Here is a 24659-nt window from a genome sequence, read left to right as displayed (position 1 = left end):
ATCAAACGAAACACAGTTATAGTTGAAGGAGGTTACATGTCAGGAATACATGAAAAAAAAAATCATGTAAAAATCAAAAGTCACTGGTTGAAAATGTATTCAACACCTTAAGTCAGTACTTGGTGGAAGAACCTTTTGCAGCAATGGCTGTTCTGAGTGTTTTTGGGTCGAGATCTCTACGAGCTTTGCACAGTGAGATGGTGAAATATTTATACATTTTTCACATGAAAATTGCTCTAGTTCTGCCAAGTTTCATGAGGATCGTCGATGGAGTGCAATCTTCAAGTCTCGCCTGAAAGAGTACAAGTCTCGCCATAAATGTTCAATTGGGTACAAGTCCTGCCTGATAGGATCACTCAAGAACATTTGTTTTCTTCATATTCAGCCACTCCAGTGTCACTTTACCTTTGTGCTTTGGATCATTATCTTTCCAGTTGGATTGTTGAATTTACAGTGACATCCTGAACCAGTTTCCTGCTTATCCAGCTGCTGAGTTTGAATGGGCGACCTGATCTGGGTAGAGTCTGGCTGGTGTGGTGTGTCTTCCACTTCTTAATGATGGATTTCACCATACTCAAAGGGATAATGAGACTGAAATCTTCTTATAACCCTCTCCTGAACAGTGCTTCTCCACCACTTTATGTCTGACTTCTTTGGAAAGCTCATTGGTCTTCATGTTTGCCTCGTTGGTTGACCAAGTGAGTTGCACCTTAAAACTCCTTATATAAGTGATGGAGTTTAATTTTCAAGTTAAACCACTGATTACAAACAGGTGAAACCTATTACACTTGTTTTGTAACCTTTAAAGCAAATCATTTACTCAAAGTGATTTAGGGTTCATTTGGTGAAGGGGTTGAATACTTATGCAACTGAGAATCATCTTATTTTCTCTGTTGATCTAACTTATTTACATTTTATCTGCATTTTTTTGGCTTTATCACTTTGGGGTAGTTTGTGAAGACCTTTTACGTATATGAAGTTTTATTTGAAAACATCATGAAATAAGCTCAGGTGGCATCAAAAAGTGAAAACTTTGGAGGGGTGAATACTTTTGCAGACCACTATATGTTTGGGACAGAATCCAAGATGGCCATCAATACAGAACAAAATCCATTCGGTTCAGGTTCCAAAATAGTGTGCGATAAACACGCGCAGATTGGCATAGCCAGCTGTAACAGTTTTTTTTTTCCAAAAGCCGTTTTACAAATATCAGTGGAGCATAATAATTCGAACAAGGTCACACAATAGGCTTCCCACCTGTTGGTTTGGAAGCCTAATAATAAAAATAATAATCAACATAATAAATTATTCAAAAATTTCAGATGTAAAAATTCAGAAATGCTGAGTTCACAAACTTATCAAAGCAAAGCACCTGTAAATCTTCCGGTGTCCCAAGTCCGCCCAGTAGATGTGACCGCTGTTCACTTCAACTGCCACAGCTACGGTGTTGCGGGTTTGCGGCACAATACGGAGATACTCCCCTGAATGCAGGTCCACACGGCGGACATCCATGCGGTTGGCAAAGATCAGGAAGGGAGGCTGGCCTGCAAGGCAAGAGTGAGCAAGAGGAATTCAAAAAGTTAAAGATTGAGATACTCACAACAGTCCAGGACGCATCAATCCTTTGATTTTTACATATGCTGTCCCTGGACTTTAGTGCACTTGCTCCATTTATGCCAGTACAATACAGGTTTTCAGAATGTCTCGGTTACTTCAGTAAGTTCGTCCCCATCGGCAGCTACACGGGTGACAAATTCCAAAACAAATTAATATCACTGGTAATCACTGGGGGAACATAAACCTGCAGCTCAACGCCAGTCACAATTGCTGCCTGGGCAACAGATCCCTTGCGAACATTCCTGAAGGAGCAGCACACCTTTGGTTGACATTCTCCAGCGTTTGTCATTGATAAATTGCCACGATCTTTGCATGAAGCTGGCATAATATTCCCTTGAAACCCAAGCTTTGCCAATCACCGCTATTCCCTTGGCATCGTAGAAAAACGGCCATAGTCCGGCAGCCAAAGGCCAAATTTCCCCCTAACCCCAAAATTTCTGATATCGTTTTTTTCTCTGCTGATTATTTATCATTGGGGTGTATATAATGAGATCTAGGGTGGTGTGGACCGGTCACCCTTGAGCAATTATATTCAAGATGGCTGCCACGAAGGACTAAAATTCGAAAATTCCCATTATTCCAATGTTTTCTGCCATAGATCAATGATTTTTATGCCAAGATATATGTTTTGGGGTCCAATAATTTCGATAGAAAGGGTTTGAGAAGTATTGGATGTGCCGTTGCTGTGGTAACTAGCAATATGGCTACCATGAAGTCTGTAAAAGGTGGTTAAAAATGGCAAAACTGCCATAAATTTCAAGAAAATGTTTATTAGACCATTGTTTTTATTTTCTAGGTATATGCTAATGACCACAATGTATTGGATAAAATAGGTTTGATGAGTTACGATTTTCTGTTGCCACGGTAACCATCTAAAACGACCATTCGGATGTTTGAAATAAGTGTTAAAGATATATAACATAAAACCGTACATTTTTGGCTTTAGTTAAATGTTTTCTAACCCTTAGATCATGATGGGATGGATATGATAAATAAACTGTTTGATGTTGCCATGGTGACCACAAAGATGCTACCATAATGGGTACTGTGACGTTTCGATAAACATGTTTTTTCTACTAATATCACATTGATTACCATTACGTTTCAGATATTCTGATGACAATAGGAGTCTAAAGTTGGAATGACATGATGTGACGTGTACAGAGCATTCTTTCTCTCCCTAAAATTGTCAACATTAATACTTAATTAATATTTTCTTTCTTTGTTTTAATCTAGAGCAAAACCATGGAGCAGGGCTGCATCTTTAAGTTCCGGTATGGCACTGAGTGTGATGAGAAGACATCGCTCTCAGAGACTACTGGTGTGGCACGAATAGAAACGATGATCAATGCGAGCAAAGTTTATGGGGACACCTTTCATGTGGAACTTGAAACACAGCTTGCTGAAAATGAGAACTTGAAGATCTACTACCACAGAAACTGCGTGTCTCGGTATACATCAAAAAGCAACCTCACCAAGTATAAGAATAATGAGGATGCCCTCCAACCAAAAGATTATGACGGTCATCGTCAGTGTTTGACTTCAAGCTTCATTGCCTGAACTGTGGCAAAGCCTGTGAAATAAACAAGGATCCAAAGAATCCTCAAAGATGGAGACCAGCCTTCCTGTGTCATTCAACCCATACTGAGTATGGTGGTAAGCCCGACAAAGAATATATTCTTGAAAAATGTAATTAACGACCACTGGGCAAATGAAGTCCAAAGTCGCATTGAAGGTGCCGTCAGTGACTTGGATGCAGTTAACGCTCGTTATCACAAGGACTGCATGAGCTTGTTCTCACTGGAAGTGACCCTGTGCCAGTGGAGATTAATAGTGGTGTCATCATCAAGCGCCAGGACATGAAAACAACGCAGGAGGAGGCGGATACCATGATTGTTCAACAAGTGGCAGAGGTGAAGGCTAAGAAACAAGTGGCAGAGGTGAAAAAGAAAGTGCTTGTGGTTGCAGACGACACTGGCATCTTTGTTCTTCTGCTTCTCTTATGTTGCCAAGGTGGCATACCAGCTTCAACCTCTGTCTTGATGGTTTCGCCAATTCATGGTCGTGCAGTGATTGATATCAATGGCACCGTTGACCAGCATCGTGAAATCATCCCAGACCTGTTAGCAACACATGGACTCACTGGTTGCGATACAGTGGCAACATACTTCGGAATTGGAAAGGCTGTGGCACTCAGAGTCCTGAGAGCTGGCGTTCATGCCCTAAGCTATATAGGTTACACCTAAGCTGGTGCACCAAAGCTGGCTACCTTGCCTCCAACAAATGAGGCATTCAAGGAAAATGTGGCCCCCGCTCACCTTCAGGTGGCAGCCTGGAGGAATGCACTGCAACCAGATCCACCAAGAATGCATCCAACAGCATTTGGATGGTCACGGGAAGATGGCTCCAAAACACTTTTCCCAACAACTCTTTCCAGTGACATCCCCCTAGCACCAGATGATTTACTGAAACTCATCAGATGTTCTTGCAGTAGTGAGATCCCATGCAAGACACAAATATGTGGTTGCAACGGTGCAAACCTTGCTTGCTCAGTGTTCTGTGCATGTCAGGGTGGCCAGGATTGTTTCAACAAAAGAACAAAGCAGGTTCTACAGGCAGATGACGAAAATGACTAGATGTCTCGCAACTGAACCCAGGGACGTACACACATCTGTATCCATCTGGAAATACCCAATGACCCATTGTGTCGGAACATTAATTTTGTGACACCACTCTAAACTGAAATGCCTGCAAGCCAAATCTTGAACCTGTGCAGATAATGAGGGCGAAGATACATGAAGATACATCTTGACTCCTCTGACAGCTGCAGATAGATTGTTTTCTAACATGAACATTCGTGTGTGCTCACGTAGTTTCTTTAATGGTATTTGTCACCTACATGTAATCTATGGTATTCTCGATGCAATTCCATTTTTGATATTCCTTGCAATCTTTGTGGTCAATTTGGTAGCATTTCCCATGGTCATTCTGTATGGCCCAAAATGATAATATCCAGGAACAAATCGTACTGCTCTTTGTTGTTCATCTTTGTTGTTTAGTTTCGGCCATCAAAGCGGTCGTTTTGGAAGCTATTTAAGGTAGTTACCATGGCAACAGAAAATCTTAAGCTCATTCATCCTTTTTATCGAATTTATTGTAGTCAATGTTATATAGCTAGGAAATACAAAGAATGTTCTATTCATATTATCTTGGACATTATGGCAGTTTTATCATTCTTACCACCTTTATGGTAGCCATATTGCTTAATTACCATAGCAACGGTACATCCAATACTTCTCAAACCCTTTCGATTGAATCCATTTGACACAAAAACATATATCTTGGCCAAAACATCATTGCTTTATGGCAGAAAACATTAAAAATAAAAGGAATTTTCGAATTTTAGTCCTTTGCGGCAGCCATCTTGGACGCCATCTTGAATATTTAAAATTGCTCAAGGGTGACAGATTCACACCTCCCTAGATCTCATTGTATACACCCCAAAGATGAATAATAATCAGCAGAGAAAAAAAAACTACATCAGAGAATTAGGGGTCACTCCCCTTGGCTGCCGGACTACCAGGACATTGTGGGCTGTGATTTGAATGTAAAATTTATTGGGTGCCATTTTCATGGTAATTATCTTTCATGGTTTCACTTTTAAACCAAGCTGTGAGGGGGAATTATAAATGGTTTTCCATTATCCATTTTCGGGAAAAAAGGAAAGGGTTACTGGAAGAGCCTGGGATTTTCACATTTACCGATAAAGGACTCAGTATAACAGAACATGCCCAGTGTGGAGCTCGTTTTGGAGGCAATCTTTGTTTTATGGCCATCCCTGGAGAGCTTGGTGGCTTCTGGTGAGACGTAGAAGTTCAAATGAGTGAACGTTTCTCCAGTGGTTTATCACAGAAATAGATAAGTGGGTTCATTTGACAATTTTTCTGGAGTCAGGGTTAAAATGTGAGATTTGCACGGATTGAATGACATTTTCACTGTCAGAACAGTATCTAATCCTTTCCAGGTCAGCAGAGAAATAAGTAGCTGCTGTCAAAAGGTGGAGTCATTTACAAAAACGAAGAGGGTTTTCCAGAACATAGGAGAAGTCCTTTTGGTACCTAAGGAACAAGAAAGGGGCCAAGGTGATGTTTTTTGGACTTTCCAGTCTCTACTTGGAGAGTAGATGAAAAAGAGTCCATTGGGACCTATGCAGGGACAACATGAGCAGCAAGTCAGAAGAGAAGGTGGTCTTGTTTGCCACGGGTAGAAAGCAGAGCAGGGTGACAGAATGCGTCGAAAGCCAGAGATTTCCAGACAACCTCAACCTCTTGTTTGAGATTCAGGGACTTCATTGATTGTTAAGAGAGAAGCCGCAGCATATCCAAGTTTGAGCAACTGGGACAGAATCCAAACTGTTGATAACGCAACAGACTCTTTTTTTTGTTATGTCAACAAATTGTAAGCAAAGTTCCCAGCTTGTCGATTTTGGCACCATTAATGTGCATTTGACTGATACTGGTCATCTTTGAAGCAGGTGGAAGATGGCCAAAGAATAAGTCCAGACTGAAGAGAAAATACAGAGAATAAGTGAGAGCAGCAGAGCAGGATTTGATAACAGGGGCACTGTTACAATTTGGGGCAATCACCAAAGCAAAGGTAAAGTTGGCTCTCTCTCCCTTCCTGGGTGAAACCATCAAAGTGTTCAGGATCAGGGGCGCCGAGGAGGGGGGGGGGCATGTGTGGTAACTACCCTGGGGCCTGAACCTAATCATGGCCTGTAATTATTACTTCAATTTATTTTTCATATAAAGATTGTTGTGACAATAAAACACTGGGTAGAGCCTTAATTTTGTGTCTCCCTCCAAGACTCTCATGGCGATTCCCCAGCAGCAAATGTTTTTTTCCCCAAACGATGTGAATGGGGATTGGGGGTGGCTCTCATTGTTTTAAACTCGCACATTATGTCAGGTTCTATATTATTACGTCCCGTCTCGATTCCCTCCAATTGAAACATTGATGTGACTTCACAATTTTGTTTTGGTTGTAAGGAGGCTATTTCGGGACATAACAGACTTTCAGAATGTTTAGTTATTCTTATTGCAATTCCCTTAATATAATTTATGCATAATAATTCGCTTTTTCAGAACAAAAACTTTTTTAATTTCTTCATGTTTCGAACATGCCATTGCTGAACTTTCGTGTTAGCCTACTTAGGGTTAGTTCCGTACTGAAATAGCCTCCTTACAATCACAACAAAATCATGAAGTCGCATCCATAGTTCAATAGGAGGGAATCACAACAAGTTGTAATGACGTAAGACATGATGTAATGTGAGAGTTTAAACAATTGAGACACGCCCCATTCACGTCGTTTGGGGGGGGGGGGGATTTGCTCCCCGGCATGCCACTGCCTTGGGGAGTAATACTCCACCTCGTAAAATAAACTACTGTGGGAACAATTTACATAATGATAATTACATACACAAGATTTAGAGTCAAACACTGAGTCAAATTATTATGCCTCAGGTGAGGCCGTTTGAGGTGTGAGAGGGGTTAAGGGGGAGCATACACCAGTGACAAACTCGACAAGGTGTCACCATGACTTGGAGGAAGGAGACTGCTTGGAGAATTTAGCCTTGAGATTAGAAGATATTTTCTGGCTTGCCCAAGGGATGGGCACACTTAATGCAAGCCCCATGGAGTGAGGTAAACTTATACTCAGTCAGGCTAGCTTTTCATGTTGAGAAAGCAAGCTGCTTGACTGCAAACACATCATCATAGGATTTGGTGTACCAGCAGAATGAGGATGGATAGAACAGCTGCAGATGGTATGGCATTAACTGGCGAGAGAGTGAGAAAGAGAGACAAAGAAAGAGAGAGAAAGAGAGAGAAAGAAAGAGAGAGAAAGAGAGAGAAAGAAAGAGAGAGAAAGAAAGAGAGAGAGAGAGAAAGAGAGAGAAAGAAAGAGAGAGAGAGAAAGAAAGAGAGAGAAAGAAAGAGAGAGAAAGAGAGATTAAGAAAGAGAGAGAAAGAGAGAGAAAGAAAAAGAAAGAGAGAGAAAGAGAGAGAAAGAACGAGAGAGAACGAGAGAGAACGAGAGAGAACGAGAGAGAACGAGAGAGACAGAGAATCAGAAACACAGAGACATCTTCAAGTGACTCATGACTTTAACAAGGACATGATCATAGGAGCGAAGAGAACAGGAGACATTCGCCTTCATCATTACGAGGTCCAAGAGGGAATAGGGAGCAGTTTCCAGAGGGAAGAGGCCAATAAGCAGGTTGCTGGGTTGACAAGTCCAGAGATTGGGTTGGACTTATGGAGTCACAGAAGGCCTCAGATCAAATGTCATGGCTGATTGTTATTGTGTCACTTTCCATTTGTATGTTAAAAGAAGTAGTGTTAGGCCATCCAGGCTGTCCTGATTTTGGGTCATCCTCAAGAAACTCACATACACACTGAAAAGGTCAGTCGCTCATTTGGCTACTGAAGAATTCAAAAGCAGGCACTTACACCAGACAAGGCCACCATTTATTTGTGGAGTTCTTTGGAGCTGAAACTTTTTTGGATAACAAGCTCAAATGAGCTAAGATCCTCGTCCTCTTAACGATGACGTCATAAAAACGAATATGATGTCATTGTGATGCATCAGGTTTGCGATAAATTATCTGTGCTAATGTCCGGCTTGATTCCCAAAAACAAAATTCAAGCAGCTTGCCTCGTTTTGGAGATAACGGTATAGGCGATTCCCATTAGCGGCGATATTATGACATCAACTTTTTTTCTCGGAAGAATTTCCAAAATCGGAGATGGTTACTGCCTGCGCGTGGGCTTTCTGCATATACATGGCAAGTTTCACGAAGATCCGATGAAAACTCTGGGTTGTGAAATAAAAAAATGTCAAAAATAGGAATGACGTCATAAAAATTGATATGACGTCATAGTGATGTATCATATGTGCGGTAATTCATCTCTGCTAATGCCCCGTTCGATTCCCGCAAACAGAATTCAAAAAGCTTGCCTAGTTTCGGAGATAATTTTTTAAGCGATTTCCATTCGCGGAGATATTTTGACGTCATAACTTTTTTTCCTAGGAGGAATTTTCAAAATTGGGGATGGTTACTGTCTGCGCAGGGTATTTTTACATATATATGCCAAGTTTCAGGAAGTTTAGATGAAAACTGTAGGCTGTGAAACAAAAAAGTCCACAAGAAGAAGATGAAGAACAACATGACTTAGAGATCCTAAAAATCTGATGACACTGTGATGCTCAATGCTTTTAAAATGCATAATTGTATGATGTAGCACACCGCTGGATTGCCCTCTGAAACAGCAAATGGCGTTAAAATATTTAAACTAATGGTGTATACCAAGCATACACATAGGTCTGTAATGAGCAAGGAAATCTCGGCTCGAAGGTGTGGACAAATTTGCCGTTCTGAGAACATTCTGAACGCACCTTGCATCAATGCTCAAAATGGATACATTCGAGATGGAATGGTGCATTTTAATCAGTACCAATAACGACCAATATATTTCATTTGTGGGCAGTGTATAGAAGGCTTACGAATATAAATTAAAACTCACCTTTTGCCTTGCATGATTTGGTGTGGGGATCCATGGAATAACCTCCATAGCAGTGGCACTTGAAGCCACCCTTAAAGTTCGTGCATAGCTGGCTGCAGGTACCTGGCAACTTGCATTCGTCCACATCTAAAAATAGACAGGGTATCCAAATGATCAAAGGAAGAATGGTAAATTATCCAACTATACTTTTATTTTAGGTGAACAAAGTAAAAACGCTCAACTTGTACCTACCATCACACGTACGCGTGTCTACAAGTGCAAATCCAGTTGGACATTCACATTCATAGCCAATCTTCAGGTCCCGACAAATGTGAGAGCAACCTCCATTGTTGTCCAAACACTCATTCTTATCTGCAGCACAGACATATTTGTACCCGAGGTCAATAATGATCAAATTTCTGAGATTCATGAAACGTTTCCCCCTCTTGCATTCATGCAACTAAATAATTGGTCATGGATGAGTGGGTAACTGATTTTTAACAGAGTAAAGCATCAGCACAAGCAGCAAGGTGGAAGTAGGGGAGCTTAGTACAGCTCAAGACTTACGGCAATCCTTGAGAGGCTCATCAGACCAGTCACGGCAGTCATTTCTACCATCGCACACCTGCGACTTCAAAATGCATTGCCCAGTTCTGCAGCGGAACTCTCCAGGGTTGCATCCAGTTGCTGCAGTTCAAGGTGCATTGGAAGAAGAGTATAAATGAATAAAGATAAAATGATTTTGTCAGAAACACATCCTTTACAAGGTGAGACATGGTCTTCTAGGATTGCATCACTCACTGTAGGTGCTGCAGCCAATTTCATCTGAACCATCAGCGCAGTGCTTGTGACCGTCGCACTGCGCAATGCCTGATATGCAGGTCCCGTCATCACATTGCAGCTCATCCAACCGGCATTTTTGTGATACTGAGTGGATAAGTGAGGAAAGTAAGGTCAAAACCCAAGTACACTACAAAGAAAGAAAAACCCGAACATTTTTGCCCGAGTGTATATATAGTTACGGCCAGGGGTACCGAGTGTATTATGAGGAGGTTTAATCCCCGTTTGTCCTCGGAAGAACCGGACCTGGGGCCACCACTCACAATTAACTTTGTGGTACGGTGGGTTGCTTTAGAACCACGAACGCCACCCAGTTAACCACGAGTTCCAGTGTCCGCCGTCTAATTATGCCGTTTAACTAGAGGTCACATGGTTACCCGAACGGGGAGCGCGCCCTCGGCAATGCACCAATATTCTCTTGATTAGATCTTAATTAGGGCAACTGAGCATTTAACCGCTGGTGCGTGCTGACTATTATTGGTCAAGTCGTTCGGTAATTACCTCCCAGTCTATCTAGGTTCGGACAATGCTGGATCAATGGAAGGAAAGGACAAGCATGGACAGGTTGGAACGTCAACAAATAATTTATTAATAAGAAAAGAAATAAACCAATATCACCCGCAGGGTGACCCGTATCTTGCCAAAAGGTGACCACGTGTGACTTCTTTAAGGTCACACTGAGGTGAACAGAGCTGCTATCCACCAGGAGCGACTCCTTGAGGAATATCTGCCTACGAGAGATTCCGATGAGAATCGTTCTGCAGAGTAACCATGAAAAATATGCGTTTGCCTCATAACGTCACCAAATGACGTCATGTCTCAAGCTTGACATATCTAGAAAGCATTGGTCGAGGTTTCAATTTGAGGTACAACACGATATGGTTCTTAAAACTTGAAAATTTGACCTTGCGGTCAAATATGTTTGACCTTAGGTGCTAACCATGAAGGTCAAGGCCAATCGCCACCAAAAATTAATCAGCTGAGGGCCAGACCATGAACTATATTCCCATGAAGTTTGAAGACGATCCGATCAAAATTACTCAAAAAATAAGGGTTTCGTCGACTCCCCTGATTTGCGACAAAGTGACCTTGACCTTTGACCTTGACATTCAAAATTTTGTGCGCTGAAAGGGACCTCTATAGGCCTCTGATATGCGAAGTTACAAAAATTTCCAATGATAACTGTGCTCTGCAGAATTTTTTTATACGTGATTACAGACAAACAAACAAACAAAAAAAAAACATACAAGCTGACAAACATATCTTGCAAAAACTTCGTTTTGGCAAGATAATAAATAAAAATAACTTTTTATTTACGTGAGGTAAAAATCAATAAATTCCAAATCAATCAAACTGATCGCAGGCAAATAAATAAATAAATAATTAATCAGGCAAAATCAATCAGAGTGATAGGATAAGAGACAAAGAGCAGATGCTTATCGGGGATTGACTTACTTAACAACTAAACACAGGCAAGGGTACCGAACAGATCATTCAGGGGAGGGGGGGGGGGAAGAAACCGTCTCCCTCACCAAAGAGAAGTCGTCCGTCAAACAAAAACGTCCTGAAATGTGTGAGCGTGCCTTGTCCGTTGCCAGCACCCAGCCTTGCCGTGCACCCACTCGCAAACAGGCTTGAACGCCAGTCGACGTCACCCCCAAGAAACAGGTACGCCAAGAGCGACCGCCTGACTGGAACTGACGAAGTGTCCGTCTAACTGGAACTGACTGAGCGTCTGTCTGACTGGAACCGATGAAGCGTCCGTCTGACTGGAACCGATTGAGCGTCCGTCTGACTGGAACAGATTGAGCATCCGTCTGACTGGAACTGATTGAGCGTCCGTCTGACTGGAACAGATTGAGCATCCGTCTGACTGGAATCGATTGAGCGTCCGTCTGACTAGAACCGCCGAAGCGTCCGTCTGACTGGAACCGATTGAGCGTCCATCTGACTGGAACCGATTGAGCGTCCGTCTGACTGGAACCGACATAGCATCCATCTGACTGGAACCAATTGAGCGTCCGTCTGACTAGAACTGCCGAAGCGTCTGTCTGACTGGAACCTATTGAGCATCTGTCTGACTGGAACCGATGGAGCGTCCGTCTGACTAGAACCGATGGAGCGTCCGTCTGACTAGAACCGATGGAGCTGTCAGAACCGCAACCAGCTATCGCCAACTGACTCACGAACTGACCCGCAACTCACTCGTTGCCGACTGACCTGCGCGCCGCCCCCAAGAACGGACCTCTCCCTCTTTATAGGCGGCCTGCCTCGGTGGCACAGACTCCCCCAAAATCCACCATGCCCCACTTGCGCACCGTTACCGTAACAACCCGCACGTCCCGCTATTATTCCTCGTTTACGATGCCAGGTCTGTGGTGCTGGACGAATCGCAAAAAGCAGCCATTTGTCAGAATTACCGAGCACAAACGTGAAGCGCTCATAAAACATCAACAACAATTTGTACCTCACTGTTCAGCCCGACATGAAAAAAGGCCAGTTAGCATCCATAGAGCTGCGGAACGGGGTGTCCAAACGTCGAGAGAAAAAGGTGGGCGTCGGTAAAGAACCGGGTATCTCGCGTGCACGAATGTGTCTGTCGTAAAGAGAAAAAAAGAGGAGCTTTCCATAAGAGAGGGAATCTATCCTTTACCCTTCTCAACGCATCACATTTGGAATCCCACCAGACATGGGGATGGGTCGATCCTGGACATGCATTTCGGGAAATAACTAACTGAGGACCTGGATGTTGGAATGCATTCGTCGGATTGGATTCTGAAATCCGTACGTGTGTGTGTGTGTGTGTGTGTGTGTGTGTGTGTGTGTGTGTGTGTGTGTGTGTGTGTGTGTGTGTGTGTGTGTGTGTGTGTGTGTGTGTGTGTGTGTGTGTGTGTGTGTGCGCGTGCGTGCGTGCCTTTTACAAATAAAAAAAACAAACATTTACTTACAACAGCCATCTTCATCTGAGCCATCTTTGCAGTCTCGGTCTCCATCACAGTGCCAGTGTGTGTGCACACACTCTCCTGATCCGCAGAGAAACTCGCTACCTCCACATGACGTGGTCATAATGTCAGACCTACTCCGATTTCCGCATCGGGTCTTCCTCTCATCCTCACCATTCGTGCAATCTGGACGGCCGTCACACACCGCATTGGCGGGAATGCATCGGCCGTCACATGCAAGCTCGGCCGTGCCACATTCGAGCGGCCGACAACCATGCTCATCGGAGGCATCAGGGCAGTCATCGTCTCCGTCGCACACAAAAGCGCGATCCACACACTTCGCAGCATCGGTGCAGGCAAACTCACGCGAGTGGCAAGTTGTAGGGGCTGTGGGATTTGACAATTGATTGGATGTTTAAAACGAGATTTAAACTCCTTCTAAAAAATTTATTCTTTAAATCGGTGGTAGTGAGAGTACTTCAGGACAGCATACTCTACTTGTGTTCTACATACAAGCGGGGACTATGAGGGTTGAGCGATTGTAGGAACGTGAAAGTGTTGTGTGGGATCTTACGGCAGTCAGACTCATCAGCACCATTTTCACAGTCAAATTCTCCGTCACAGACCCAGATGTGGGTTATGCAATGGCTCTCCGTACCATTCCCAGAATTGCAGTCAAACTCATCCAGAGAGCATGTTGGCACAACTGCAGATGAACAAATACACAAGTATTACAAATGAAACAATGGCATTGAAATTAAACACGTCATCCCTTGTTATGTGCGTTTGGTTTCACCGTGTGCTGCATTTGATTAACTTTTCACAAGATTCATTTAATCGGTCTGCAAAGGGAATATGATGATTCTTCGAAGGTTTTTGAGTGGAATATATATTTATTTAATCTTTGAAGTAAAGAACTAAACAAATAAATTAAAAAAAGAAGTAAATCTATTTATAATGGAGTGTATATATATATATATACATAATGTTATGGTTTTGTAAAACTTATTGGGGGAGAGCATACATGAACATGTAGGTGACCCAGGGATCAGTTATTTCATTAGTCTTTGTATTGATAGTCCTTGGTCCCTTGTCAAAGGGCTGTTTGAGGGGCATGCGTTGGCTTGGCTGTATTTTTCCAGTGTTATGTCTCCCCCCTCCCCTTCTGTTACTTTCAATCTTTATTCCTTCACACCATCGTTCTGTGAAGTCCCTCTGTTAGTTTCAATCTTCCCTCCATTACCCCCATCGGCCCATTTCAACGGTCCACCAATAATCTCCCCTCCATGAAACTTCCTTACAACAGTCCCTCCTTCACCCCATCGGTCTTACCTTCAATCCCACAGCTGTTCAGTCGTGCAGGGTTCCTTTCCGTGTTCCCTTCATCCACGCATTGTTTGGTAACCCATCGGGTGCTCTCATGCATGTTCACGACGTTTGGTGCTCGTTGTGGCGTATGAGGTGCGGTGCTTCTCGCAAGCGTGGTACAGTGCAGAACAGTGCGAGTGGGCATTTTGCACACGCGGGGAAGAGGCTGGGGGCTCTTATCGAGGCTTTGAGTGCGTCGAGGGCGGGGCAGGGCAGGGGCTTCGTTGAAAGTTTCGTCAGAATGGCGTGGCAATTTCCACAAGTGACGTCATCCACCCACCCCCATCGGCTGCAGACCAGACACTACGAATCGTAATTAACGCTCCACCGCACGTCTGCATTCCCTTCCCCTCACCTCGCGCTTACCTTAATGGGTAAATTAAATGGAAATGCAATATCAGGGGCAGCATGGTGTCCAACCCAGGGTGAGTGATGCATGGAAACATTCCTTTTAATTAAGTGCATTTCAGTTTTGGACCATCTATTTCCCAACAATTTTGCTCCAAATTATTTTCAGGTTCTTAATGACACCGAGAGCTTGAAGTTGGTAGTTGCTTATTGTGTTTAAACAGAGGAAAACATTGCACATACTTCAAAAAGCAGTATTTATAACCTCTACAGGCTTACGACATACGTGTAGTATTGCATTGCGAGTTAAAGTTGTAGATAGAAACGTCCAGCAGGAAAGGGGAGCAGAGAGAAGGTGAGCTTGGTGAATAAGTGATTCCAAACTGTCACTTACCACAAAAAGCGGGATCTTCATCAGTGTAGTCAAGACAGTCAGTAAGACCATCACAGCGCCAGCTCTCCTTCACACACTGTCCATCACCGCAGGTGAAGTGTCCATCAGGACAGCCCTCTGCACACACGCACAGCAAGGTACTCATTACAGTTGCTGTTACTTTAGCACTTTGGAAATATTACTTCAACAAAAACAATAATGAAGACACCAGTGTTATTTTATGAAAAATTGCTTTTATTACCTCCGCTACAAAAGGTGGATGGAGGTTATGTTTTCATCACCGTTTGTCCGTAAGCAGGATATCTCAAAATGTTATGGACGGATTCGGACAAAACTTGGTGGGCAGGTTGGTTGTGTGACGAGGACCAATTGGTTAGATTTTAGTGAAGATATGGATCCGGATATGAGAATTTTTAATTTTTTTTTTTTTGGTGAAGATGTTCACCATTGAAAGATGAGGCCAAAAATGACACATCGCACGATATTTCAAAACGTTGTGGACGGATTATGGCAAAACTTGGTGGGCAGGTTGGTTGTGTGACGAGGACCAATTGGTTAGATTTTAGTGAAGATATGGATCCGGATATGAGAATTTTTAATTTTTTTTTTTTTGGTGAAGATGTTCACCATTGAAAGATGAGGCCAAAAATGACACATCGCACGATATTTCAAAACGTTGTGGACGGATTATGGCAAAACTTGGTGGGCAGGTTGGTTGTGTGACGAGGACCAATTGGTTAGATTTTAGTGAAGATATGGATCCGGATATGAGAATTTTTTTAATTTTTTTTTTTTGGTGAAGATGTTCACCATTGAAAGATGAGGCCAAAAATGACACATCACACGATATTTCAAAACGTTGTGGACGGATTATGGCAAAACTTGGTGGATGAGTTGGGTAGGTGACACGAACAAGCCGATTAAATTTTGGAGGTCCGGATCCAGATCTGGCCTATCCATCCATCCATTGGGACCATACTCTGTGTAGAGCGTTGGTGCTGCCTAAGCAGTCTCCTTGGCTATTGGGCACAATCCTGGACGGGTTGCCACTCGACATAGGAGACCAGAAAGCTGGCACTCGTTTTGCCGATCTCAGAAGGATGACAGGCAGAGTCAAGCCCACCTGGTATTAATTCAACAGCCAGGTGGGATTTGAACTCAGGATCCTAGGATCCCAAACCCACCACCCTAACCATTAAGCCAACACCAGGCTTAATCTATCAGTGGGATACAAAACGTAAACTGTTCAGCATGGCGGAGGTATGCACTCCACCGAGTGCCGTTCTCGGTGTTCATGTTTTCAGCAAAGCACTCGCTTGCATTTGGGTGACTGAACTACAACTGCCATCAGAAATCTGAAAATACAAATAATGTCAAATTTGGATGCATTTTTGGTTTGGGTTCTATGCGAGAGAGAGTGGAGCATGTGAGGGTGTGAATGTGGGTGTGTGATCAAGTATAGAGTCGTGGAGGAAAACATGTCATGATAGATCGCAGAACACTAGATTGTATAATGTGCGATATGTGGGTCAATGCAAGATAGTGAAGGTCAATACAGCGATAAGATGCATCACAGCACAACAGAGAGCAGCATGGTGTGCACAACGCTGCATTTTGTAGAATGGAATTGGTTTATGCAGTATGGTGTGTCATGGTAAAACGGAGAGAGTGGTGCAATGTAGGTTAGTACCTAATCAATACAAATTAACGTTTCCTGTGTATCAAGGTGTTATCGGAATAACGTTTTTCATGACATGACCTCTTCGTCGTCATCATTGTTCATATGTAGCACGTCGTCGTGCGTTAGCATTCGTTCTCGCAGGGGTGCGACAGTGCTGGTGATGCATGCATGATATGTTCATATGTAGCACATAGTTGTGGGTTTGCATTAGTTCTCAAATCAAGTGATTCTCATCCCGTTTACAGGGGAATTCGCACATTACGTTCCTCCAAGCCCATCCCTCGGTGTACTGCAGTTAGACCAGAGGGTGGTGGGCTCTTGACAGAGGAGTCTGAAGTGAAGACCCGCTGGGCCGGTTACTTTGAGCGGCTGGACCAGGCTGATCCACAAGCTGTCGAGTTGGATGTCAGGGGTGTTACAATCCCTGTTGCTGACCCTCCAATCAACTGTGGTCCACATTCGTTTGTGGAAACACGGGCTGAGGTGAACCGGTTGAAACGGGGCAAAGCTCCAGGGATCTGTGGCATCCATGCTGAACTTCTCAAGGCTGGTGGAAATGCTGCACTCATGTCATTGCATGCAGTTTTGTGCTCTGCCTGGAACACAGGCATCATCCCAACTGATTGGAAGAGGGCCTTGTTGTTCCTCTCTGGAAAGGGAAGGGTGATCGCCAAGACTGCAACAACTACCGAGGGGTGACGCTGCTCTCAGTGCCGGGCAAGGTCTTTGCTCGGATAATTCTTGATCGGGTTCGCCACCATCTGCTTGAGCACCAGCGTCCAGAGCAGTCAGGCTTTACACCAAAGAGGTCAACGATTGACCGTATCCTTGCTCTTCGGGTCCTCACCAAACACAGACGAGAGTTTCGGCAGGGGCTGCTTGCAGCCTACTTTGATGTCTGTAAAGAGTTCGATTCAGTGAATCGGGATGCCCTCTGGAGGATTCTTGGTCTTCGTGGGATGCCACCAAAACTGATCGATCTGATGTCTGAACTCTACTCTGGTACTGAGAGTGCTGTGAGATGTGGTGATACCATCTCTGACTTATTTCCAGTTGTTACTCGAGTTCATCAGGGTTGTGTACTGGCCCTCACACTTTTCAGCACTTGTATGGACTCAATTATGGGGAGGATATCAGAGAGATCAAGCTGTGGTGCATCATTTGGGAATGTCAAGATCTCTGACCTTGATTTTGCAGATGATACATTCATCTTTGCGAAGACTCTGGATATCCTTTTGGGGGCCCTCGAGGTGCTGAATGAGGAGTCGGAGCCGATGGGATTACGGGTTTCCTGGGTCAAAACTAAGATCCAGGCTTTCAATGACATCTTGGATGCTGCTGTCCTGTTTGTACCTGTTTGTAGTGAGGTTGTTGAGGTCACAGAGAGATTCACTTACCTTGGCAGTGATATTCATGTCTCTGCTGGCTGTGAGCCAGAGGTCAACGGACGTCTGCGTTCTGCCTGGGAGTCATGGATACACTGGATCATGGGGTGTGGTGCTGCCGGTACCTGTGCGGAACGATGAAAGTCCGAGTCTTCAGGTCCTTGGTGCTTCCAGTCTTGCTCTATGGATGTGAGACTTGGACTCTGACCAAGGATCTGAGATTGAGACTTGATTCCTTTGGTGCCAGTTCTCTTTGGATAATCCTTGGCTATTGCTGGTCGGACTTTGTGTCCAATGAGCGGTTGCTGAGAGAGACTCAAATGAGATTTGTTACCTGCATAGTCCGTGAGCATCAGCTGCGGCTGTATGGATATGTGGCTCGTTTTCCTGACGCTGATCCTGCTCACCAGATTCTCTCAGTGAGGGAGCCTCGTGAGTGGAGGAGGCCAATGGGCCAACGACGTTCTTCATTGTTGATCAACATCTCAAGGAGATGGGGATGCGTCAGGCATCTGCCTGGGGGGTGACCAGACGGAAGCCCCTGGAGTACTGGCGGAAAGTGTACGCATCGACACACACGACAGAATGAATACCAAGCCTACTGGAAACAGGGGGAACTGCATCAGCAGCACAGCACCGATCCCAGCAATGACGCATACGAAATAATAATAACTAAAGAAAATAAACTTTATTTTCTGTTCTTAATAACCGGTTTTTCATGAAAATAAAGAGCAGAAAAACAATGCATAAACATGCTAATTAAGGGTACGGTATATCCCAAGTGTTGGCTGCATGGTTCGGGTGGTGGGCTTGAGATCCTAGGATCCTGAGTTCAAATCCCAACTCGGCTGTTGAATTAATACCAGGTGGGGTTGACTCTGCCTGTCATCCTTTCGAGGTCGGCAAAATGAGTGCCAGCTTGCTGGTATCCTGTGTCGGAGTGACGACCCGTCCAGGATTGTACCCAATAACCAAGGAGACTGCTTAGGCAGCATCAACGCTCTGCACAGAGTATGGTCCCAATGGATAGAAGGATGGTACGGTTTGGACAAATTTAAACGTTGAAGTTGCTAACCCTATTTTCACCCCATTACACCCTAAGTTTGCGGATTTGTGGTTCACGTGGATTTTCAAGAATGTAACTTCTACGAACGGCAAGGCTCTCCTGTATATACGTGAACACTGTGTGGGGTTCGTGTTCTCTGAACTATTTAATCATGTCGTAGGTTTTATGTTTGGTTGTTAAACCATCGACACATCTGCGTCCTGAATCAATTTTGACACCCGGTCTTGGGGTCCACAAAATACGTGACAAATCACCTTCAATTAGATAGCCATTTTTACCACAAATGTGTACTCCTCACAGAGGGACTACAATCAAAACTCTCAGCAAAAGAGTGTTTTAGATTGTGGTTTTGCTGGAAAGTGATCCAGCATCTACAGGAGAGAACCGAGATAAGCGGTTTCCAGGGTCACCGTGTGATTGAATGAATGGGGTAACCCATTGATATAGTGCATTGTATAATCATTGTACGTAATCTATGAATGAATGGGCTGGCAGGATGGCCTAGCTGTACGCAAACTCACCTGTAAGCTGTCTAACCTGGGTTTGAATCCAGACCCAGCTATAAACTGTCATCCTGGTGTTTCACAGGTAGGGTGATTCACCAATGTGTATCATAATTGGATGGACGTTAAACAGGCGTCCCGTCTGCTGGCATTCGTTGGTGTACGTTAAAGATCTTACCGTGCCCTTCAAGAAGGGTAGGCATGCTATCGCCGGCACTCTGAACAAATGACAAATTCCTGCTCGAACCTACATCAGCGGCACAGCCAAAACCTCAGCCAATGATGCTACCCTGCAGCCTTGTGCCACATACAAAAGAAGAAGAATCATCATATCCTTGTAATGTGCAAATACAAAACGTGTGTTGCATTGCATCAATTGCAGCACAATTTCTCGTACACCAACCCCTCCTTGTTCCTCCATTTTTTGTCCTAATAAAATGTAGGGGAAACCAATCCTTCTGCAAGATCCACTCCTGTTCTTAACATCACAAACATTCTGACTAATCCTCTCCAAGTCGTGCAACCTGCGCTTAATAAGCAAAAGCCTGTTTCATAGCTCGGGTGAAGGATGGAGGGAAGTGGGTGGTGCTTAATCTTCCGATGTGGATCTGCTTGTCCATTGGTCTATCCGAAAGCTCACCACTGAGAACGCCGAACCACGATTGGAGGACATGTAATTATTGTGCCACCCTTTGAGCCAAAGTCAAGGTTCTTGCCCATGAACTCCACAATCTGTTTCACACCCGTTGATCAATTGTCGTCTCCCAGGCCACAAAACAAACTGATGCTAAAGATAAGATTAGGTCGGGATGCAGATACGGCCAATCAGTGGGATGAAAAACAAACTGTTCAGCCTGGTGGAGGTACACGCTCGACCGAGTGCCGTTCTCGTTTACAAGTGTTACAATCAACACTTTCATGGAAAAAACCGAATATGCCAATTATACAAGCCCTTCAATGTTTTCTCTGTCTCTGTCTCTGTGTCTCTCTCTCTCACACACACACACACACACACACACACACACACACACACACACACACACACACACACACACACACACACACACACACACCCAACCCAAACCCACCATACAAATATTTTACAATTATCCCAAACCCAACTTGGAAAAAAAAAAAAAAACAAGAAGGGATTGGAAGATGTCACACATGAAACAGCAAAAAATACAGCTAGAACTATTGCAAATAAGACAAAAGAAAAATAGAAAACAAAACATCAACAAATACACACCGATAACTGGGAGAACGACAAAAGAGCAGGAAGATAAAAAGAAAAAAAGTTGGACAAATTGGGGATTGACAAAGGTTCATTGGAATGGCTGAGAAGAGGTCATGGAGAACGAATCATTATAAATGCCTAAAACAAAGGATACTACATGAATGGCTTTAAGAAAATGGCAGGACTGAATCAATAGGACAAGTGTAGTTTCTGCAAGGTAGAAACAGAAAGCACGCGCCACCTCCTATCGCGATGTAAAAAAAACTCATATCAGAACAGCTGTACAAATAAAGGCACAGCAAGTTATGTCGAGTAATCCACTGGCACATCTGTAGACATTTCAATATTCCAGTTCCACAAAACTCAGGGACACATAAATGAAAAACAATGCTCTTGAACAACTGAATGATCCCATCAAGCATGATGATAAAAAACAAAGCATTGCGACGGGATATATATAATACATGGATAGAAAAAAAAAAAGCGGTATTGCTAATTGTGGTGTCAGTTCCCAATGACTTTGGCCTAAACGACGCAGAAATCAAGAAAATGACCAAACACGAAGATCTCATAAATTAAGTGAAAAGATCTTGGAAGCTGAAAGCTGAATAATGCAGAATTTGTACCAGTGATCGTTGGAGCAACAGGAATGATAAAGAACCTCACGGAGATTTTAAAAAAACACCACTGGGAAAATAACTACAAACCTACTGCAGTTGGAAGCTGTCCGGGGCTCAGTGACGATCCTGAAACGAGCCCTCAGAACAAAACTCTGAAAACAGAAAACTTCACAAATCGGTCCATGAATCGTGACCCCTTACCAAAACGGAGGTGGATACCTCGAGATCTGGGAGGTTCATTGCGCATCACGTGGGATGAGGTGACGTAGTATCGTGAGCTGAACCGGGTGAGGCATTCATGGGTTGAGACGCAATATAAAGTTCCTTTTCACGTTGAATGGAATTACGGCGTTTCTCACGATTTCTTCATGCCTCGATACAATAATAATCCACATGCCAAGTTGGACATCTTAGAAATTTGTATCTCATTTGAAGAATGTCTTGAACACTACTCGTGCAGAAATATTACACATGTATGCATGTAAAGAATATACTTATCCGTTCATCCATTCATTCATGGAGGTTTTTGAAAGTGACAAAAAGGCGATTTGTGTTCTGCAGTGTTCACGTATATAATTCATTTGAAATAAAATAAAGATTTTACAGGCTGGAGAAAAAACAAAACAAAACAACAAAACATTGAATTGGATGTTTATCGGCATTGATGCGCAGTCTTTTACACCACCCTATCTAACACGTTACATTAGTTATTCGTACCTGTCATTTGTGTCCATTATAACATCCTTTGAAAAAAAAAAAAACAGCAAGTTACGAACTCATGTTCCAATTCGTGTTCGACAATATTTAAAATATAAGATTCAATCGGGATCAAGTAGTTCCTCAATCATAGACTGCTATCTGTAGACTGACAGAATGAACCATTTGCTGAGCCCAGCCTTGCGCTCCGCGTGCGTGGTAATAACCACCATGAACGATATCAACAGAGCTCTTCATGAATGTCCTGAAACTACCTGTCCACATCACAGGTTTTTTTTATAAACAGCCACATAGTTTGGCCATTGTTGCTCAGTGTGAATATGTATGGTTTGAATGTACACCCAGGGAGGTGATTGTATTGCAGAAGCGGTTTTAGAATGAGAATGTGACATGCACCACAGCACCACCCCCACCACACCCTTCTTCTGACCACCGACGGAAGCTAATGGTACATTGCATCATCCAGATAAGGGATTTGCAATCCCTTGCTTCCTTTCACTGGATGAGCACCATAATTCAAATGTGTGTAGATACATGACTAATATGTATGTATGTATGTATGTATGTATGTATGTATGTATGTATGTATGTATGTATGTATGTTGTTGTTCATCTTTAGGCTGCTCCCGTTAGGGATCGCCACAGCAGACCATCCATTTTGATCCGCATACTAATTTGGCACAGGTTTTATGCCGGATGCCCTTCCTGACACAACCCTGGTCGCCTCTTACGACACAGGGATAAGGATTGGGTTTCGCCATGATTCCGGGCTGCCCTACACCCTCTCATAGTACGGCACAGCGCAGAGCTCCCGTCCCCTAGCGATCCTCCAACCCAAGCCTCCGAGTTGCCGGATTACAGGCACACGCCACTACGCCCGATATATATATATATATATATATATATATATATATATATATATATATATATATATATATATATATATATATATATATATATATATATATATATATATATAGTTGTTGTTTTCATCTTGTCTTGGTGGTATGTCACTGTCCACATTATATCAATCGATCACTGATCATTGTGCAGTACTCATGTGCTCTTCATTATTTCAAGTCCAAACCCTTTGGGGTTTTCGATTCAAATAAATATTTAAATTGTACTAATATAACCAGAACAATGAGCAATATAGACCATGAAAAGGAAAACCAAAAGGAGTACAACGAGTGTGCACATCGGCGTCCATGCTGAATGCAATTTAAAGCCAATTACAAAATTCCGATTGAGATTCTTAAACCCAAGGATGCTGCACCATCGATTTCAAACTCACAATTACATGATCTATACGAATTTCAGACGACGTGAGGATGACGTCTTGCTCATTGGTCGGCAAGCCTCGGCTGATCGCGAGCTGACCAATGGGAGGAGAGATCACTTTTGGGGAGGGGGGCTGGGTCAATGGACACGTGCGTCACCTTGACAGCTCGGAGCGAGTGCGCAACGTGGTCCCGTTATTACTTCACCGGATGTCATCATATTCACCAAATCTTGGTGCAATCAACAATGGGAGCCGAGCGTGCGCACGAAACGAGCCGCTAGCACGGCGACAATATTTATAACATAAAAGGAATTCATGCAAATGTCACACATCGTCCCATCGCCAAGGAACAAGCCTCTGTGGGAATGCACTGGGAGAGGGACATTAAATCAGCGTCCGGCCCGAGACCCCCCACAAGCACCCGTGGTGGGGTACCGGTCGGTGTGCCGTCACTCACGGCATCCTTCCTCGTCGCTCCCATCACGACAATCATCGTGTCCATCGCACTGCCATTTCTGAGGTACGCAGCGCTCGTTTCGGCATTGGAACTGGGCGGGATAACACAGCGTCAGCTCACCTGTGGGGGGGGGGGGGGGGGGGGATGCACAAGTGGTGGGCACAGGGTGAGTCAAGCAAATGGTACATTCGAGAAAGCAAGGACAGAAAAGCGTGGTGCTATATATATATATATATATATATATATATATATATATATATATATATATATATATATATATATATATATATATATATATATATATATATATATATATATATATATATATATATATATATATATATATGGATAATATACCGTACCGCTGCTAAGAAATAGGCGGGAAGCGAGGAACGAGAGCAGCAAACACAACGCGTGTCCCATGTTGGGCTGCGATGGTAAAGATGACCAGGAGATGGAGAATAAGTGCTGGGAAGCTCCCGGGTGTCTCTCGACCACGATTCGTCGACGGCATCACCTTTTTTTTGAATGGGCGTCGTCGCCCCGCCCCGCCCCGCCCAAGTACAAGCCCCGCCCAATCGATTTACCCCCCCCCCCCCCCAAGGAGGTTCACGTTTCCGTTTTCACATCGCTTCCT

The 24659-nt window shown here is 43.6% G+C and overlaps 1 protein-coding gene, 1 long non-coding RNA gene and 1 pseudogene across 3 annotated transcripts in view; 2 read left to right on the top strand and 1 right to left on the bottom strand.

Moving 5' to 3' along the window:
• Nucleotides 1-3340, top strand: part of LOC147024468 (uncharacterized) — an 80282-nt gene extending 76942 nt beyond the window's left edge. Inside the window, exon 7 of the long non-coding RNA XR_015059050.1 lies at nucleotides 2854-3340. This is a non-coding gene — a long non-coding RNA (uncharacterized LOC147024468). The remainder of the gene's footprint in view (nucleotides 1-2853) is intronic.
• The window catches only part of LOC147024466 (very low-density lipoprotein receptor-like), a 46866-nt gene extending 22300 nt beyond the window's left edge, over nucleotides 1-24566 (bottom strand). For both annotated transcript variants that reach the window (XM_085884430.1, XM_085884429.1), the window contains exons 1-10: nucleotides 24385-24566; nucleotides 24023-24142; nucleotides 15075-15191; nucleotides 13539-13670; nucleotides 12971-13351; nucleotides 9984-10109; nucleotides 9750-9869; nucleotides 9435-9554; nucleotides 9204-9329; nucleotides 1373-1544 (exon numbers count right to left, since the gene is read on the bottom strand). In XM_085884430.1, coding sequence (XP_085740556.1) covers nucleotides 1373-1544; nucleotides 9204-9329; nucleotides 9435-9554; nucleotides 9750-9869; nucleotides 9984-10109; nucleotides 12971-13351; nucleotides 13539-13670; nucleotides 15075-15191; nucleotides 24023-24142; nucleotides 24385-24445 — 1475 coding nt within the window. In that variant the 5' untranslated portion in view covers nucleotides 24446-24566. The remainder of the gene's footprint in view (nucleotides 1-1372; nucleotides 1545-9203; nucleotides 9330-9434; nucleotides 9555-9749; nucleotides 9870-9983; nucleotides 10110-12970; nucleotides 13352-13538; nucleotides 13671-15074; nucleotides 15192-24022; nucleotides 24143-24384) is intronic.
• LOC147024467 (uncharacterized) lies at nucleotides 3381-9181 on the top strand (annotated as a pseudogene).
• Nucleotides 24567-24659: the final 93 nt, after the last annotated feature.

This window comes from Eptatretus burgeri, chromosome 6 (genome assembly GCF_056783735.1).
Source record: "Eptatretus burgeri isolate ZD-2024b chromosome 6, Ebu_testis_v1, whole genome shotgun sequence".
In the NCBI taxonomy this organism is placed as follows: Eukaryota; Metazoa; Chordata; class Myxini; order Myxiniformes; family Myxinidae; genus Eptatretus; species Eptatretus burgeri.
The sequence above is the reverse complement of the archived record's forward strand: the minus strand, read 5'-3'. Positions and strand labels throughout refer to the sequence as shown.